General features: G+C 39.6%; 1 protein-coding gene across 1 annotated transcript in view; it reads left to right on the top strand.

Moving 5' to 3' along the window:
* The first annotated feature begins 11,002 nt into the window (after positions 1–11,002).
* EIF3E (eukaryotic translation initiation factor 3 subunit E) overlaps positions 11,003–19,704 on the top strand; it is a 47,682-nt gene continuing 38,980 nt past the window's right edge. The window contains exons 1-3 of the mRNA XM_070382180.1: positions 11,003–11,158; positions 17,070–17,184; positions 18,712–18,829. Coding sequence (XP_070238281.1) covers positions 11,069–11,158; positions 17,070–17,184; positions 18,712–18,829 — 323 coding nt within the window. The 5' untranslated portion in view covers positions 11,003–11,068. The remainder of the gene's footprint in view (positions 11,159–17,069; positions 17,185–18,711; positions 18,830–19,704) is intronic.

Genomic DNA, 19,704 nt, shown 5'->3' with positions numbered 1-19,704 from the left:
CTAGTGGTAAAGAAACTGCCTGCCAATGCAGGAGATGCAAGAGACACAGGTTTGATCCCTTGGTTGGGAAGATCCCCTGGAGTAGGGCATGGCAACCCATTCCAGCATTCTTGCCTGGAGACTCCCTTGGACAGAGGACCCTGATGGACTACAGGCCATAGGATCACACAGAGTTGGACACGACTGAAGCAACTTAGCACGTACACATGAGCATAATGTAAACCAATACTGAACAACAACATAGGCTGTGATGAGCATTGGGAGGGAAGTTAACAAGGTGAGGTAAGGTTGGAGGGAATTATTCCAAACAGGAAAATCAGGGAAGACCTCTCAAACCACATGCATAGTCTCAAATCATCTGGAAAGCTGGATAGTATTTTTCTTAAATATCTATTTATTTGGCTGCATGGGTCTTAGTTGCAGCACATGGGATCTTTCATTGCATCATGCAGGATCTTTCATTCCAGTGCAAGGAATCTCTAGTTGTGGCACGTGGGCTTTGTTGCTGCACTGCATGTGAGACCTCATTTCCCTGACCAGGGAAAGGACCCACATCTTCTGCACTGAAAGGCAGATTCATAACTACTGGACCACCAGGGAAGTCCCAGTTGGTTAATATTAAGATATTTAAGTGCTTTCACATGAACCCCAGTTGCTCTTCTACTCTAAGGGCCTCCTTTCCATTACATCATTTTCTTCAAAAGGTACATGGGTCTAGACATAAATAGACATAGACATAAATGATCTTAAGACCATTCCTGATCTTAAGAACTCATAGTTTAGCAGAAGAAACAAACATGTAAACAGTTAAGAAAACACAACATGGCTAAGAGGAGACCACCAGCATGAGCAAGGTCCATTCCTCATTAACTCTTCTGCTTTAGCCTTCTGGTGTCCCTGAAAACTCTGTTTACCTGTTTGGGTTTTAGGCTGAAAATTCTACCTGTCTCCCTATAGAATCTTAATATTTACTTCGACATTGTTGGCTATATCAAAAGTAACTTGACTTGCATGCTCTGCTAGCTTAATTCCCTCACTGGTGGTAGATTCTAGTGTTGGCTTGAGATATACATAACAAAGTACTGGGGAAAATATTTTTAAAACTTACTTTCTTAAAGAGACCATATTTTTCATGTCAGATTTTTCAAATAAGATGTCTGGCCAGATAATTGAAGCTGGCTGTTATCACACAAGAGAATGTGTTCAAGTGATAATTGTCATGATTAGAAGCCTGTACTGCATTTCAGTATTACCATTTCCTGTCAGTAATCATGCTAGTCTGGAAAGCAGGCAGTGAACGTTTATTTGGACTGCAGGAATTTTTAAAGACAGATAACACAGGCACAGAATACTCTATGAAAGACACACAGAGTTAAAAGTATTTGAACAGATACATAGGTATTTGAATTATGTCCTGGAGTGGCTAGTGGTTTATATTAGCTTGTCAACTCTTAGATTCATCACAATTCTTTCAGATTCCTCTGAGATACTTCTGACTACTGGGAATTGCTACTTTCCCCCCAAGAATGGCGTCGCCACATTCCAGGTCCTAGCACTGGGGAAAGATAAAAAGAGCAGTGATGGTTCCCTTTGCCCAATATCCTTCACTTCACATATTACAACGGCTCCAAATAAGGTAGATTTAGCTGTCAATCCTAGCTTTATATGAGGTGGTAAGTGAAGAAAAAAGGGGATTTAAGTCCTCCAAAGGCACCTTCTCTCTGTATGATTCTTTAATGAGGATGACAGCAGAATTGAGGTTTCTGGAAATGCTCACAGGCATTAGGTGGAATCAGTACACAGTTCCAATAAGGCCCCCCAGAGAAAAGGAATAAGGTCAGGAAAAAGTCAGCTTCTGAAGATACACACTCCAAGAAGCAATAATTATTTGGGGGCAGGGGGAAACTTAGAAAACACATAGACGTAAGATGTGTCTGTGCTTATGATTTAATTAAACCACTATAGTAATGCTCCATGCACACCTTCATGATTGCACTTACCACACTAAAATATAAATTGTTTAGGCATTTGTCTCTTCTGCCTAATCATGAGTTCCTTCATGTTGTTGTTGTTTATTCACTAAGCCATGTCCAACTCTTTGCAGTCCCAAAGACTGTAGCCTGACAGGCTCCTCTGTCCATGGGATTTCCATGGAGTGGGTTACCATTTCCTTCTCCAGGGGATCTTCCCAACCCAGGGATCGAACCTGTGTCTCCTGCATTGGCAGGTGTGTTCTTTACCACTGAACCACCGTGGAAGCCCTCCTTCACGTAGAAACAGCATTTTAGTTATTTTCTCATTCTCGGGATCTAGTACTGTGTCAGGCATATTGAATGAGTGGGAAATATAAGTAAAAAAGGCAGACATTAAAATGCAATAGGTATCTGCATGCAGTATGTAAAAAGGGTAGCTGGATTAACATAATGTTATTTAGCATTATTTAGAAATATTGAAGAGAGCTATTGAATCAGAAGACATGAGAATTCTGAATATGTGTTCACTATAGTAGTGACAGGTATTCATTAGACTATTCCAAAATATGGATGAATTTCTATCAAGCATATGTTGTCTGGATATCCAGGTTCTATGCATATCTATTCATTTCTATAGCATTTGTTGAGTACTTGATATATGTGAGATACTAAGACAGAAATTGGGACTACAAAGACATCTATTTCTGCTCTAAATCTTTACTATTTCCTTTCTTCTGCTAATTTTGGACTAAGTTCTTTTCTGTAGTTCTTTAAGGTGTAGAGTTAGGTTGCTTTGGGGGAATCTTTCTTGCTTCTTAATGTAGAGAAACAATAAACTTGGTGACTTACATGAGCAGAACTTAGCATGGAAGGAGTATATGGCTCCAGAGAGATAAAGTTCTAAAGAACTTTATAGAGTGCGAAGACATTTTTCTAATATACTCCATGAAATAGGAAGTGCAGAGTCTATTAAGTACCACAGATTGTGTGGCTTGAACAACACAAATTTTTTGTGTCACAAATCTGGAGACTAGAAGTTCAAGGTCAATATCTTGGAAGGGTTGTTTCGTCAAAGGCCTCTTTCCTTGGCTTACAGATGGCCATCTTTTCCCTGTGTCTTCACACAGTCTTTCTGTTGTACATGTTTGTATCCTAATCTTTTCTGCTTATCAGGACACAGTCATCTAGGATTAGAGCACACCCTAATGATGTCTTTTTAACTTAATTACCTTTGTAAAGATCCTAAGTCCAAATATAGTTGGAGGCTTGGCCTTCAGCTTATGAATTTCAACAGTTGTTGTTTAGTCACTAAGTCATGTCTGAATCTTCTGTGACCCCATGGATGGTGGCCTTCCAGGCTCCTCTGTCCATGGGATTTCCCAGGCAAGAATACTGGAGTGGGTTGCCATTTCCTTCTCAAGGGGATTTTCCTGACCCGGAGATCAAACTGGAGTTTCCTGCATTGGCAGGCGGATTCTTTACCAATGGACCACCAGGGAAGCCTGAATTTCAGGAGTTGTTATTCAGTCTCTAAGTCATGTCCCACTCTTTGCAGCTTTATAGACTCCAACACGCCAGGCTTTTCTGCCCTTCACTATCTCCCAGAGTTTGCTCAGACTCATGTCCATTGAGTCAGTGATGCTATCCAACCATCTCATCCTTTGCTGCCCTCTCCTCCTTTTGCCTTCAATCTTTCCCAGCATCAGGGTCTTTTCTAATGAGCTGGCTCTTCACATCAGGTGGCTGAACTACTGAAGCTTCAGCCTCAGCATCATCCTTCCAATGAATATTCAGGGTTAATTTCCTTTAGGATTGACTGGCTTGATCTCCTTGCTATCCAAGGGACTTGCAAGAGTCTCCAACATGACAATTCAAAAGCATTAATTCTTTAGTGCTCAGCCTTCTTTATGGTCCAATTCTCACATCCATACATGACTCTGGAAAAACCATAGCTTTGGCTATATGGACCTTTGTTGGCAAAGTGATGTCTTTGCTTTTTAATATGCTGTCTAGGTTTGCCATAGCTTTCCTTCTAGGCAGCAAGTCTCTTTTAATTTCATGGCAGCAGTCATCATTAGCAATGATTTTGGAACCCAAGAAAATAAAACAAACCATCACTGCTTCCACTTTTTCCCCTTCTATTTGACATGAAGTGATGGGACCTGATGCCATGATCTTAGTTTTTTGAATGTTGAAATTTAAACCAGCTTTTTCACTCTCCTCTTTCACTCTCATCAAGAGGCTCTTTAGTTCCTCTTTGCTTTCTGGTGTTAGAGTTGTATCATCTGTGTATCTGAGGTCATTGATATTTCTCCCTGCAATCTTGATTCCAGCTTGTGCTTCATCCATCCTGGCATTTCACATGAGGTACTCTGCATATAAGTTAAATAAACAGGGTGACAATATACAGCTTTGTTACTCCTTTCCCAATTTTGAGCCAGTCAGTTGTTTCATTTAAGGTTCTAATTGTTGCCTTTTGACTTGCATACAGGTTTCTCAGGAGATAGGTAAGGTGGTCTGGTATTCCCATTTCTTTAAGAACTTTCCACAGTTTGTTGCAATCCACACAGTCAAAGCCTTTAGCATAATAAAAGGAAGACAGACGTAAATGTTTTTCTGTAACTCCCTTGCTTTCTCTATGATCCAACAAATGTAGGTAATTTGATCTCTAGTTCCTCTGCCTTTTCTAAACTCAGCTTACACATCTTGAAGTTCTTGGTTCACATATTGCTGAAGCCTAGCTTGAAGAATTTTGAGCATAACCTTACTAGCCAAGAGAACACACCGGCCAGAGCAAACATCCTCTTCCAGCAACACAAGAGAAGACTCTACACATGGACATCACCAAATGGTCAATACCTAAATCAGTCTGATTATATTCTTTGCAGCCAAAGATGGAGAAACTCTATATAATCCGCAAAAACAAGACCAGGAGCTGACTGTGGTTCAGATCATGAGCTCTTTATTGCCAAATTGAGACTTAAATTGAAGAAAGTAGGGTAAGCCACAAGACCATTCGGGTATGACCTACATCAAATCCCTTACAATTACACAGTGGAAGTGACAAATAGATTCAAGGGATTAGAGCTGATAGACAAGAGTGCCTGAAGAACTATGGATGGAGATTTGTGACATTGTACAGGAGGCAGTGATCAAGCCATCCCCAAGAAAAAGAAAGGCAAAAAGGCAAAATGGTTGTCTGAGGAGGCCTTACAAATAGCTGAGAAAAGAAGAGACGCAAAAGGCAAAGGAGAAAAGGAAAGAGATACCCATCTGAATGCAGAGTTCCAAGGAATAGCAAGGAGAGATAAGAAAGCCTTCTGCAGTAATCAATGCAAAGAAATAGAAGAAAACAATAGAATGGGAAAGATTAGAGATCTCTTTAAGAAAACTAGAGATACCAAAGGAACATTTCATGCAAAGAACAGAAATGGTATGGATCCAACAGAAGCAGAAGATATTAAGAAGAGGTGGCAAGAATACTATACAAGAATATATACAGAAGAATTCAGAAGAACTATACAAAAAAGAATATATAGAGAAGAACTATACAAAAAAGATCTTCATGACCTAGATAACCACGATGGTGTGATCACTCACCTAGAGCCAGACATCCTGGAATGCAAAGTCAAGTGGGCCTTAGGAGGCATCACTACAAACAAAGCTAGAGGAGGTGATGGGATTCCAGTTGAGCTATTTCAAATCCTAAAAGATGATGCTGTGAAAGTGCTGCACTCATTATGCCAGCAAATCTGGAAGACTCAGCAGTTGCCACAGGACTGGAGAAGGTCAGTTTTTATTCCAATCCCAAAGGCAAATGCCAAAGAAAGTTCAATTGAGTGCACAATTACACTCATCTCACATTAGCAAAGTAATGCTCAAAATTCTCCAAGCCAGGCTTCAACAGTACGTGAACCGTGAACTTCCATATGTTCAAACTGCATTTGGAAAAGGCAGAGGAACCAGAGATCAAATTGCCATCATTCGTTATGTCATCAAAAAAGCAAAAGAGTTCCAGAAAAACATCTACTTCTCCTTTATTGATTACACCAAAGCCTTTGACTATGTGGATCACAATAAACTGTGGAAAATTCTGAAAGAGTTGGGAAGACCAGACCACCTTACCTGCCTCCTAAGAAATCTGTATGCAGGTCAAGAAGCAAGATTTAGAAACAGATACGGAACAACAGACTGGTTCCAAAACAGGTAAGGAATATGTCAAAGTTGTATATTGTTACCCTGCTTATTTAATTTACATGCAGAGTACCTCATGTGAAACGCCGGGTTGGATGAAGCACAAACTGGAATCAAGATTGCCAGGAGAAATATCAATAACATCAGATATGCCAATGACACCAACCTTTTTGGTAGAAAGTGAACAGGAACTAAAGAACCTCTTGATGCAAGTGAAAGAGGAAAGTTGGCTTAAAACTCAACATTTAAAAAACTAAGATCATGGCATCAGGTCCCATCACTTCATGGCAAACAGATGGTAAAACAATGGAAACAGTGAAAGACTTTATTTTTAGGGGGGCTTCAAAATCACTGCAGATGGTGATTGCAGCCATGAAATTAAAAGATGCTTGCTCCTTGGAAGAAAAGCTCTGACCAACCTAGACAGCATATTAAAAAGCAGAGACTTTACTTTGCCGACAAAGTCCATCTAGTCAAAGCTATGGTTTTTCCAGTAGTCATGTATGGATGTGAGAGTTGGACTATAAAGAAAGCTGAGTGCTAAAGAATTGATGCTTTTGAGCTGTGGTGTTTGAGAAGCCTCTTGAGAGTCCCTTAGGCTCAAGGAGATCAAACCAGTCAATCATAAAGGAAATCAGTCCTGAATATTCATTGGAAGGACTGTTGCTGAAGCTGAAGTGCCAATACTTTGGTCACCTGATGGGAAGAACTGACTCATTTGAAAAGACCCTGATGCTGGGAAAGATTGAAGGCAGGAGGAGAAGGGGACAACAGAGGATAAGATGGTTGTATGACATCAGCGACATGATGGACATGAGTTTGAGGAAGCTCCAGGAGTTGGTGATGGACAGGGAAGCCTGGTGTGCTACAGTCCATGGGGTCGCAAAGAGTTGGACACGACTGAGCAAGTGAACTTACTAGCATGCAGAATGAGTACAATTGTTCGGTAGTTTAAACATTCTTTGGCATTGCCTTTCTTTAGGATTAGAATAAAAACTGTTCTTTTCTGGTCCTGAGGCCACTGGTGAGTTTTCCAAATTTGCTGACACATTGAGTGCAGCACTTTAACAGCATCATCTTTTAGGATTTGAAACAGCTAAGCTGGAGTTCCATCACCTCCACTAGCTTTGTTCTTAGTAATGCTTCCTAAGACCCATTTGACTTCAGACTCCAGAATGTCTGACTCTAGGTGAGTGATCACACCATCGTGTTTATCCAGGTCATTAAGACCTTTCTTGTATAGTTCTGTGTATTCTTGCCACCTCTTCTTAATCTCTTTTGGTTCTGTTATATCCTTCTCATTTCTGTCATTTATCATGCCCATCTTACATGAAGTGTTCCCTTGATATCTCCAATTTTCTTGAAGAGATCTGTAGTCTTTCCAGTTCTATTGTTTTCCTCTACTTCTTTGCATTGTTCATTTAAGAAGGTCTTCTTATCTCTCCTTGCTATTCTCTGAAACTCTGCATTCAGTTGGGTATATTTTTCCCTTTCTTCCTTGCTCCTCTTCTTTCCTCAGCCATTTGTAAAGCCTCTCCAATCACTTTGCCTTCTTGCATTTCTTTTTCTTTGGAATGTTTTTGGTCACTGCCTCCTGTACAGTGTTCTGAACCTCTGTCCATAGTTCTTCAGGCACTCTGTCTACCAGATCTAATCCCTTGCATGTTTTTGCCACCTGCACTGTATAATCACACCAGATTTTATTGAGGTCATGCCTGAATGACCTAGTAGTTTTCCCTAATTTATTCAATTTAAACCTGAATTTTGCAATTAGGAGCCTATGATCTGAGCCACAGTCAGCTCCCAGTCTTGTTTTTACTGACTGTATCAAGCTTCTCCATCTTTTGCTACAAAGAATATAATCAATCTGATTTCAGTATTGACCATTTGGTGATGTCTATGTGTACAGATGTCTCTTGTGTTGTTGGAAAAAGGTGTTTGCTATGACCAGTGTGTTCTCTTGACAAAACGCTGTTAGCCTTCACCCTGCTTCATTTTTTACTCCAAGGCCAAACTTGCCTGTTACTCCAGGTATCTCTTGAATTCCTACTTTTGCATTCCAATCCCCTAAGATGAAAAGCACATTTTTGTGTGTGTTTGTGTTAGTTCTAGAAAGTCTTGTAGGTCTTCCTAGAACCAGTCAATTTCAGCTTCTTCAGCATTAGTGGTTGGTGCATAGATTTGGATTACTGAGATGTTGAATGGTTTGCCTTGGAAATGAACTGAGATCATTCTATCATTTTTGAAGTTGCACCCAAGTACTGCATTTCAGACTCTTTTGTTGACCATGAGGGCTACTCCATTTTTTCTAAGGGGTTTTTGCCCACAATAGTAGATATAATGATTATCTGATCACTAGCAGATACATCCACAACTGAGCATTGTTTCCACTTCGGCCCATCGGCTTCCTTCTTTCTGGAGCTATTAATAATTGCCCTCTACTCTTCCCCAGTAGCATATTGCACACCTTCTAACCCAAGGGCTCATCTTCTGGTGTCATATATTTTTGCCTTTTCATAATTCATGGGGTTCTCTCAGCATGAATACCACAGTGGTTTGCCATTCCCTCCTCCAGTGGACCACGTTTTATGAGAACTCTCCACTATGACCTATCCATCTTGGATCACGCATATTTTCATTAAGTTTCACAAGCCCCTTCACCACAACAAGGCTGTGATCCATGAATGGGGATTATCAGGAGAGGGGGGCGCAATTCTGCCCATAACAAGGTTAGATATACATTTAGGTCATTCAAATAGGAGGGTGGATGACAGGCTTGATTTGTGCAGGACTTGGGACAGGAAGACCCTTTGGAAGACAATCACAATAATCTGTGTGAGTCATGATCAGAGCCTGAGCTAGAAAGAGGACAGTGTATTGAAGTGAGATGCTAAAAGATTTATTAGGAAAAAAGGGCTTGCAGGATAGAATTCAAACTCCTCAGTATAGTCCATAGAGCCTTTGACAATTCAGCCCTGAGCGCTCAATACAGCTGAATGTTCTGCCACTCAGCATCAGGCATGCTACCCTCTAGGCGTAAAGACCTTCTCAAAGTCTCCGATCACTTTTTCTCCAGGTCAAGTCTGTGTGCCTGATCTTCCCTCTTCAGAAAACATTCTTCTCCCTTTTCTTAATCAGCTAAACATCTATTCAGGCAGAGGTAGCCCAGTGTTATCTTCCCCGTGAAACTCCAACTTTCTCTGGCAATGAATCACTTCCTCCTCTAGACACTCTGTGCATAGACTCTCTCACATGGTGCTCTGATTCTTTTATATTTTACAGCTGGCCACCCCCACTAAACTGTAAACTCCTTTTGGGCTGGGATTGGTTCTCTTTCTTTGTTCCCCCAGAGGCTGACATGGTGATCGGCAAATGGAAATTGTGAAGGTATCTGATGAGTGTATGAGAAAGTCTTCTGATACCACTGATATCCTAAGAGGTGAGGCCTTGCCTGTCATTCCTCTGTAATATCTCTTTTTAACTAAAACACTAGGAAGAGACTAAAGCAAGAAAGTCAGATTTTCCATATTTGGGGCTAAATCTCTCTTATAAAAAGTAGCAAGACATTTTCACGAACCAGCAAGGAAAATTCCAAGGGAAAATCCAGGCAAATCACCAGAGTTTCCAATTTGTCACCACTTTAATCCTTCTTGTAAATCACTTCCAGTATAATCTTAAAGGAAAAAATACCACTGTCTTCATGTCTTTTTCTATTGAAGAACTTCAGGAGTGACTCCCATTGCCTATCTGGTTAAATCCAAGTTTCCCTGTCTGTTTTGAAGATTTTCCACAGCCTGGCTGTGTTTCACCTATCCAATCCACTGTCCACCCAAGTCAGAATTAACTTCCTGAAACACAGATAAGATTATTGCTGTAACACTCAAAAATACTTTAAGGCTCCTCATGACCACAGATAAATTTCACATTCCTCACAGAAGCTTTCTACTATTTGGCCCTGGTGTTGTGTTTTCTATAACATCTAGTTTTCTATATAACATCTAGTTTTCTATCTCCAGCTCTTACCTTTCTCCTGAATTCCAGATTCATATGCACCACTGCCTAATCAGTATTTCAACTTAGATGTCTAATAGACATCCAAAGCATAGTATGCCCAACTCTTGATTTCTCTCCTTTAAATATGCAACTATCACATCCTTCCTTACCTCAGCAAATGGTCTCTAGGTCTAGAAAGACCTTAGAGTTATCTTGGACCCTTGTCATCTAATCTACTGGCAAATTTTGCTAGTTCTGCATTCAGTAAATATTCAGAATTTCACTACTGTCCACAACTCTTTCAAGTGCTACCACTCTGATCTAAGCCACCGTCATGGTGTTTGAGTTATTTCAGTAGTCCCTAACTGGTCCCTCTGCGTATATGTTTGTTCTCCCACCCTCTTTCAAACCCTCAAGGCCGTGTATTATATTATTACATTCATATGACAGTCCTGAATAGAAAGGAACAGCCACCAATGCCGAGACTTGTAGGAGACGCGGGTTCCATCCCTGGGTTGGAAAGATACCCTGCAGTAGGAAATGGCAACCCACTCCAGTACTCTTGCCTGGGAAATCCCATGGACCGAGGAGCCTGGTGGGCTGCAGTCCATGGGGTCGCAAGAGTCGGACAGGACGGAGGGACTAAACAACAACTTCAAGACATCTATTGTCTTGAAGAAATTTTGCCTGCCGCTCCACCCACGCCCACAGTAGCCAGGAGGGATGGAGGGAGGAGGGCGGGAGGATCTCACGCATGCGCTATTGTTCTCTGAGCGCTCGCGTTTGAGCCCCGCCCCTTTCCTTAACTGGTTTAGCCACTGCACTTGCGCAGTTCAGGACTGTTTGTTCCTTTGTCGGCGCTATCAATAAAGTTTTAGCTAGCGCACGCTTTCCTTTTCCTTGGCAAGATGGCGGAGTACGACTTGACTACTCGCATCGCGCACTTTTTAGATCGGCATTTAGTCTTTCCGTTGCTTGAGTTTCTCTCCGTAAAAGAGGTAAGGGGTTTTTTGAGCGCGCGGAAGGCGTGGAGTGCTTGAGATGCGAGGTAAGGCCAAAAAGCAGTGGCAGAAGCCTTAGGCCTGACGCGTGGGAGGTGGCCCCGAGTTTGGTCTTGAGACGGGCTGTAAGGACCTGCTAGTAGTTTAGCGTCAGCCCTGTTGATTAGCTACGCGAAATTCTGCCGTGAGCAGGGGTAAGGTGACAATACGAAACTCAGGGGCGAAAGGGAACTCAGGGGCGAAAGGGAGTGATCTCTACTTCACTTGAGGTGCCGGTGCCGTAGGGACTTCCGCGTCATTCCTCTCGGAAGTTGGCGATTGGCTGGCTCTGCTGTAGTAATGCTTGACTAGCTGGCTTCTAAAAGCAAAAAATTTAATTTTTTTCCCGGGCACTGTAGGAAGGGTGGTTTGGCTCTGTGCTTTTCTTTGCTGGATGGTTTGGAATGATTTTCTTACACTTAAATATCTAGTCCCTTAATTTCCGTAAAGTTATGAGTTCTTTGCGAGGAGTTTAGCGTTTCTGTAGATAGCCACTTCTAGAAGCGTCGCATGTTTGATTCGATGGGAAGGGGGACCCAAAAAATAACAAACCAGCAATTTTTATCTTGAAAGTTGGTTTTCAGCGTATAGATGTACGGACTTCGAGTGATTGGAATTGGTCGCTAATGTTTATTTAGCTATTCAAGATACCTTGAAAAAATATGTGGTTCTGGACCTAATTTAAAAACATATCTCAGCCCTAAAAGTTTGAAAATCTTAGGCTTAGTTACACTTAAGTTTATTGGGAAATTGGTGTATTTTAGTAGTTACAATAAAGCGATATTGCTGTGAGGAAAGAATTAGAATATTGACCAGAAAAAATAGACGCGTTCTGTTTGCAGAAGCAGAGTAAAACTCGAGTCTACTTAGGGCACTCTAGATTTGGGGAGTAGATTTTGTGTGTCCGAACAGCAAAACAATTAAAAAGCCCTACAAATAAACATTAAATTCTTCTGATAAGTTTTCAAATTTTCCCATGGTGCATTGGACAAGTATAACCCTCAAATTCGTATGAACCTTTTCTAAAAACCTACAGACAACTCTGTAGTTGTTGAAATTAGAGAACAGCCAAGTTTATTTTCAATACTGTTCAAAAATGTCTTGCCATATAAAACTTGGTTCTGTCTTGGTTTTTCTTTTATAGGTTGTACTTAATCTATATTATAGAGCTTGAATAAAACAGTTTAGTTGGCCTTCTGTTGTCTTTTTTGGATAATTGAGAAAGATTCATCAAAGATCAAGGAATAGAAAAATATCTTCTTTACTTCTAAACCAGCCAGACTTCTTGTTTAATGGTCTTTACACTTCGGTTTTTCAAGGCAGACCGATGACAGGGAGGAATACATAAGTGTTAATTAGTTTTTCATTGAGGACCAAAACTGAACAGAGCTGAGAATCAGTGGGAAATAACAGCTCTAACTATGTTTTCTTGGAGAAAATATTGGTAGTTTGGCTGTAATACTTTGAGAGGCAGAAGATGCTGAAATATTTATCAGCAGCCATGAAATTAAAAGACACTTACTCCTTGGAAGGGAAGTTATGACCAACCTAGATAGAATATTCAAAAGCAGAGACATTACTTTGCCAACAAAGGTCTGTCTAGTTAAGGCTATGGTTTTTCCAGTGGTCATGTATGGATGTGAGAGTTGGACTGTGAAGAAAGGTGAGTGCCGAAGAATTAATGCTTTTGAACTGTGGTGTTGGAGAAGCCTCTTGAGAGTCCCTTGGACTGCAAGGAGATCCAACCAGTCCATTCTGAAGGAGATCAGCCCTGGGTGTTCTTTGGAAGGAATGATGCTAAAGCTGAAACTCTGGTACTTTGGCCACCTCATGCGAAGAGTTGACTCATTGGAAAAGACTCTGATGCTGGGAGGGATTGGGGGCAGGAGGGGAAGGGGACGACAGAGGATGAGATGGCTGGATGGCATCACTGACTCGATGGACATGAGTTTGAGTGGACTCCAGGAGTTGGTGATGGACAGGGAGGCCTGGCGTGCTGTGATTCATGGGGTTGCAGAGTCGGACACGACTGAGCAACTGAACTGAACTAAAGTATAGGATTACCATGGAATTAGGAGAAATCCAAGATAAAATCTCATCACTAAAAAACTTACCCTTTGGTAGAGAAAGGTCTGTAATTATAAGTCCAAGAGTAATAAATGTCAGAGAAGTACTATCAGAGTGTTATCAAAATTGAAGAGGTACTATTCTGTGGGCAAAAAGGATTTTGAGGAGGGGAGTCTGAGTTTTATAGGCTGGATGGTTAGGATAGATACTCAGTGGTGATGAGGGTATTAATTAAGTATATTTATAGTATATTGGAGAATATAAGCTCCATGAGAGCAGGAACTGTGTTTTCTCCCTTATGTTCTCAGTAAAGAGAGTCTGATATAAAGGCTTTTCATGATTATTTAATAAATGTGTGAATACTTATTTGAAGCTTGATGTTCTTTATTCTCAAGTGAAGTAGAAGGCCAGATAATTTTTAAGAGCCTGGGGAATGAATTGAGACCTGGACTAGGATCCTGTCTCTGTAGGATCCTGTCTCTGTCAGCACTCTGGTGCACTTGGGAGCTGTCTTTCCCATCTTGACTAAACCTTTTCTCATGCATCAAGTGTTCCTACTACTACCAGCCTCATGGGGTAAGTTAGAAAAATTCATGAACTAGTGCGTATAAAGAATTCAGTCTTCTGGTACAGAGTAGCTACTCCAAAGCCTCCAAAGGAGGCTGCTGCTGCTGCTAAGTCGCTTCAGTCGTGACTAGGCTGTCCTATATGAGAGGGGAGTGAGGCATTCAGTTGGGGTTTTGAGGAGTGAGGTCAAGCATGGAAATGGTGACTGAAGAAGCTGACCAAAGACAAGTGCAAGGATTGGTGAGTGTGAAGAGCCTAATTTTGATTGGAAATCTTACATTTATAAGTGGTCATTCTTGGAATGAGAGAAACAGTAGAAGGTTATTTGAGTAGCGTAGACAATGTGGTGGATAAATGCCATCTCAAGATTGATGAAAAGAATTGTTGATTTGAGAAAAGCAGGGATTTGATTGAATAACATTATTGCCTAGTTCTGAAATATTTTATAATTAACCTTAGCCAGAACATAGAAAAGAGATAAATTTTGCCAGTGCTAGCGATTGACATTGAATTCTGTTTGGTTGGAGAAAATGAATGGAATAAATGATAACTAGTACAGAGAAGAGCTTTAAAATAGCCAAAACCTGGTGGGCTGCTGTCAGTTCATGGGGCCACAAAGACTCAGACATGACTGAGCACACGTTAAAGAGAAGAGCTTGGAAATAGCAAAACTATCCAAACTAACGTGGAAAGTGACCATCAAAAACTGTAAAAATTAGAACAGAAGATGTGTTGAGGGTGATCAAGCATTTCAGAAACAGTGGTAGAAGAGGTGATGAATTTAAGTTAGAAATGTAGAGATGAGGTACTGGATGAAAGTTATAATTTGCAAGATAAAGAAGCTTTAAGGGCTTGAGTATTTGAAGAATCATCAGTGTAGATGTTGGATTTGTAGAGAGTGATAGCAGGAAGAGGTGTTGAAAGATTTTTAGTTTATTAATAAGTAGTTTTCAAGAGGTAGACAGACTGAATTGGCCGACTGTAGCATGTGAACCAAATAAAGCCCTCTTTGCCTGTTTTGTATGGTCTGAGCTTAAAAAAAAATTTAACAGATGAGCATTTGCAGTTGTTCTTAACTATAGAACACTAACTGTACACCAGTTGAGTGAAATTTTTCCTGTCTAGAAAGAATTCCGTTCTTCTCATTAGAACTGTGTTGCAAAAAATTTTATTCTGTGTTATATTTTTTAATTTCAAAAAGAAAATTGTAACTTTTCTTTCTTATGGTACTTACATATAGTATTCTTGATTTTTGCGTTTTGGCTCACAAAATTTAAAATGTTTACTATCTTTTCTTTACAGAAAAAGTTTGCCTATAAGATAAAATTTAGAGAGAATGATGTAAGTGGGTGTAGATTTAAGAAGGGGCCATTGAGGTCTGAGGCAGAGCAGCAATGCTTTGGATCTACAGCTGGGAGAAACGTTACGAATTAAAGGCTGTTGATGAAGTGACGAGGAGAGGTGGCATGCCAGGAAAAGGATCTATTCACCTAAGGTTAGAGTTTCCATAGGGCAAACTGAAAGGAAACTTTGTTGTTGTTTTGTTTTATAAGTCAACTTCTTACCAAGTATAACGTACATACAGAAAAGTGAGCAAATAAAATGCTTTTTTTCCTCCCAAGGAAGCACACTTATGTGTGACCACCATCCAGATCAAAAAATAAAATGTTGCAAACATCCTAAAAATCTTTCTTCTGACCATTCTTAGTCATTACTCACTCTTCCCAAAGGTAAGCACTAGTTTGATTAGTTTGGCTGTTAAAATTTTTATATACATGGAATTAAGCATTCACCAGCACCTACTGCTTTGTATGACTTCTTTCCACATTGTGAGATTTATCTAAGTTAGGGTGGTAGTAGTTCATTCATTTTCAATTTGGGATGTTAATCCATTGTATGAATAGACTGCTGTTGATTCATTCTCATGTTGATAGACTTGGCTGTTACAAATAACGTTTCTGGGAACAGTCTTGGTAATGTCCTTTGAATGTATACACCCATTTATTTTGGGTACCTAGGAGTAGAATTGCTAGGTTAAAGAATATTTTAGTTTTGGAAGATAAAAAAAAACAGTTTTCCAAAGAGGTTGTAGTTCTGGCAGCAGAGTAAATTGTTCAGTTTCTCTACATCTATACCAACACTGATATTGTCAGTTTTTTTGATTTTAGTGTGGTTTTAATTTATATTTCCTTTTAATTAAGGAATTAATGAGGTTGAGGACCTTTCTCGGTGTTTATTGGCCATTTGGGTATACTATTGTGGAGTGCCTGTTAAAATCTTACAGCCATTTTCAATTCGATTGTCTTTTTCTTACTATTTTGTGGGAGTTCTATGTAGTTCGGAAGGTTCAGGTTTGATCTCGTGGCTGTACCATTTGACCACCTTTATCTTGTCTTTTCATGAACAGTAAAATGTTGTAGAAATTATCTGCATTTTTCTTTGCATGGCAAAACTAGATTTAGTACAAAAATCTTGTGCTGAAATGGTATCATCTTGAGTACTTGATTAAAAATTGTTTTTGAATTAACATTACCGTCTCTCTTCCTGAGTGCCCTCGTGTAAAATCCTTACATGTTGCTCAGTACACGACATGTTTATGTGAGTTTGCTTATGTATCTATTTGGTCCCAGAACTGTGGGCTAAATTCATGTTTATTGGACTTTTTGCCAAAGCGAAACCTGTTACGACAAGATTGACAGAATGGGTGCTAGTTTTGTTTCAGGAGTGTGGATGGAAAGCATGAAGGATTTTAACTATTTAGAGAAAAAGTATGTGGAATATAAAGGAGAGACCACCTCAAGGAGAAATGAGTAGGCATCTTGTGGATGTGAGTGACTGAGAAGGTAAAACATTTAAGAGTTGATTCCTAATTACCTGATTGTGGAAAGGTGTCAGCTATACCATGTGCTTCTCAGTGGGGTTGGTATGGTTGGTTGTTTACCCATAGCCTTGTTCTTTCTAGGCTAAAAGGTGACTTGTAGGGACACATAAAAGATCAGAAGTTGGTGAGAATGGTTTTGCTTTATTTTAAAGTTGTTAGGTAAACAAAATCTTTTGTCTCTGTAAGTTGATTGCTTGCCTTTCTTGTAGGAGCATGAATTAATAGTGTATGATATTTTACTAAAATATTGTAGTTTAGGATATGTTCCCAGGTACACTAATCTTTACTATTAACTACTTTTTTTGAGGGAACTTCAGTTTATTCATTAGAAAGTTGTTTTGTTTTTTTTTGCAGATATATAATGAAAAGGAGTTGTTACAAGGGAAATTGGATCTTCTTAGTGATACCAACATGGTAGACTTTGCTATGGATGTGTACAAAAACCTTTATTCTGATGATATTCCTCATGGTAAGTTTTTTCATTACATCTGAAGTTTGACCTGTGAGCTGAGGGCATGTGTATTAAACATTTTGTGATTTATAAAAGAACTTTAGCTGAAGTTTTAATAATTATTTGAATGATTTAAAAGTTGTTTGAGTGAAAGGTAATAAATATAAAGGCTACAGGTCTTCAAAAAGTATTTTCTTTCATAAAAGGTGTGAATCTACTTTAAAACATGGTCATCAATGTTTTCAGTTCATAGTATGCATCATCAGAGTTGTACTTACTAATCAGATTGTTTCCTTAGAATTATCTGAGAATGTTGCAGGTTTTTTGGCTTGCTAACTTTTTCAGTTAGCATCGTGTGTGCCTTAGAGATTTCCTGTTTGTCTTGAAGCATCTGAGAATAGCCCTGGTCCTCAAAAGCTTGGTCCCCAGAAGTACCATCTTCAGCTCACCTGGGAGAGCTTGTTAGAAATGCGAATTCTTGTGCACAGATTTACTTAGCCAGAGAAAGTTGGCCAAAGACCAGCACTCAAATTAGGGAACTACTGTGGTATAGTATTTTCTAAATCCCTGTTTTCTGTAGTAATAAGTAAAGTTGCTCCGTCGTGTGCAACTCTCCGCGACCCAATGGACGGTAGCCTACCAGGCTCCTCTGTCCATGGGATTTTCCAGGCAAGAGTACTGGAGTGGGTTGCCATTTCCTTCTCCAGTAGATATTCTTTAAAAACAAAAAAAAACACTGCAAGTAATATTAAAAGATTTTAAGAACTCTTCAGTAGAGAAATAACAATTTGCTCTATTTAAATAGACATTTCTCAACATTTGATCTAGATTCCCTCTGTGTGTGAGAAACACTCTTCTAGTATATACTTTCTAATATATAATGTAGAAATTATCTTAAACATAATCACTGTTTTGACTTCTTCTAAAATTTCCTGCAAGAACCATAGCTCTTTATATTTTAATTTGTGGTGAAAAAGTAGACTTACTGTTTCTCTGAAACTTTAAAACATGCTAACAGGGTAGGTTACGTGCAGGTTTTCTCTGACTTCATAGTGCATTAAAAAGGAACTATAGAATTGTCTGTGAGAGATTGCCGAACTGGATTTATAGCGAAAAGAGAAGTTACTGATTGGATTTAAATTCCATTCAATCTAGTTGAAAACCTGTAGTAATAATGTATGGAAACCCTTTTGGGCCTGTGTTCAGAAACTGGGATAGTCTGCTGAGAGAATGCAGTGACAGCAAATATGAAAACACCGAGAATGAAGTCTCTGAAATGTAAAGTTAGGTAATTGGTTCCTCAACAGCTTCTTTCAGACTGTATCTGTATATTCCTCAGTTTGCTCTGAGAGTAAGAAGACTTTGTGATGCTAGAAAGAAACAAATTGGATCTAGGGGAGTTACTGACTTGGTGGCTCCTGGCATGTGAATATGTTGGGGAGAAATATATATGCGTACAATTTAGATAGATTGAAAAATGTCCAAGACATCCTCATAGTTAGCAGTATAATTTAACATTGTAGTACTCCTTTGCATTTTTAATAGCTTTGAGAGAAAAAAGAACAACTGTTGTTGCACAGCTGAAACAGCTTCAAGCAGAAACTGAACCAATTGTGAAGATGTTTGAAGATCCAGAAACTACAAGGCAAATGCAGTCAACCAGGTAGCTTCTTTCTTTTTTAAAAAAGTATTTTATTGAAGTTGCATTGGTATATAATGTTGTGTTAATTTCTGCTGTACAACAGAGTAATTCAGTTCTGCGTGTATATAGGTTTTGTGTTCTCCAGCATGGTTTTTTCACGGGATATTGAAAATAGTTCTGTACTGCACAGTAGGTCTTTGTGGTTATCCATTAGATATATTTAAAGCTTCCATCTGCTAATCCTCGCCTCTCCCCCTGCGCGCCCCCCGCCCCGGCCCAGGCAACTACAAGTCTGTCCTCTGCGTCTGTGAATTTATTTCTGTTTTGTAGTTCATTTGTGTCATAGCTTAGATTCCACATCCAAGTGATGTCATATGGTGTTTGTCTTTCTGTTTTTGACTTAGTATGATGTAGGTACAATCATGTTGTTACAATTGGTGTTATTTCATTCATTTTATGGCTGAGTAGTATTCCATTGTTTATATGTACATCTTTATCCATTCACCTGTTACTGGACATTTTACGTTGTTTTCATAACAACTCGGTTACTGTGAATGGCACTCTTATGAACATAGGGGTTCGTGTATCTTTTTGAACTACAGTTTTGTTTATATATGTGCTCAGGAGTGGGATTGCTGGATCATATGGTAGCTCTGTTTTTAGTTTTTTGAGGTGCCTCCATACCGTTTTCCACAGAGGCTGCACCAATTTGCATTCCCACCAACAGTGTAGGAGGGTTTCCGTTTGTCCACAACCTCACCAGCATTTATTGTTAGACTTTTAATAATGGCCATTCTCCCTGGTGTGAGATGGTACCTCATTGCAGTTTTGATTTGCATTTCTCTAATAATTAGCAGTGTTGGGCACATTTTCATATGCCTGTTGGCCATCTGTAT

This window comes from Bos mutus, chromosome 14 (genome assembly GCF_027580195.1).
Source record: "Bos mutus isolate GX-2022 chromosome 14, NWIPB_WYAK_1.1, whole genome shotgun sequence".
Classification (NCBI taxonomy): domain Eukaryota; kingdom Metazoa; phylum Chordata; class Mammalia; order Artiodactyla; family Bovidae; genus Bos; species Bos mutus.
Note: the sequence above shows the minus strand (reverse complement) of the source record. Positions and strands in the feature narration are given on the sequence as shown.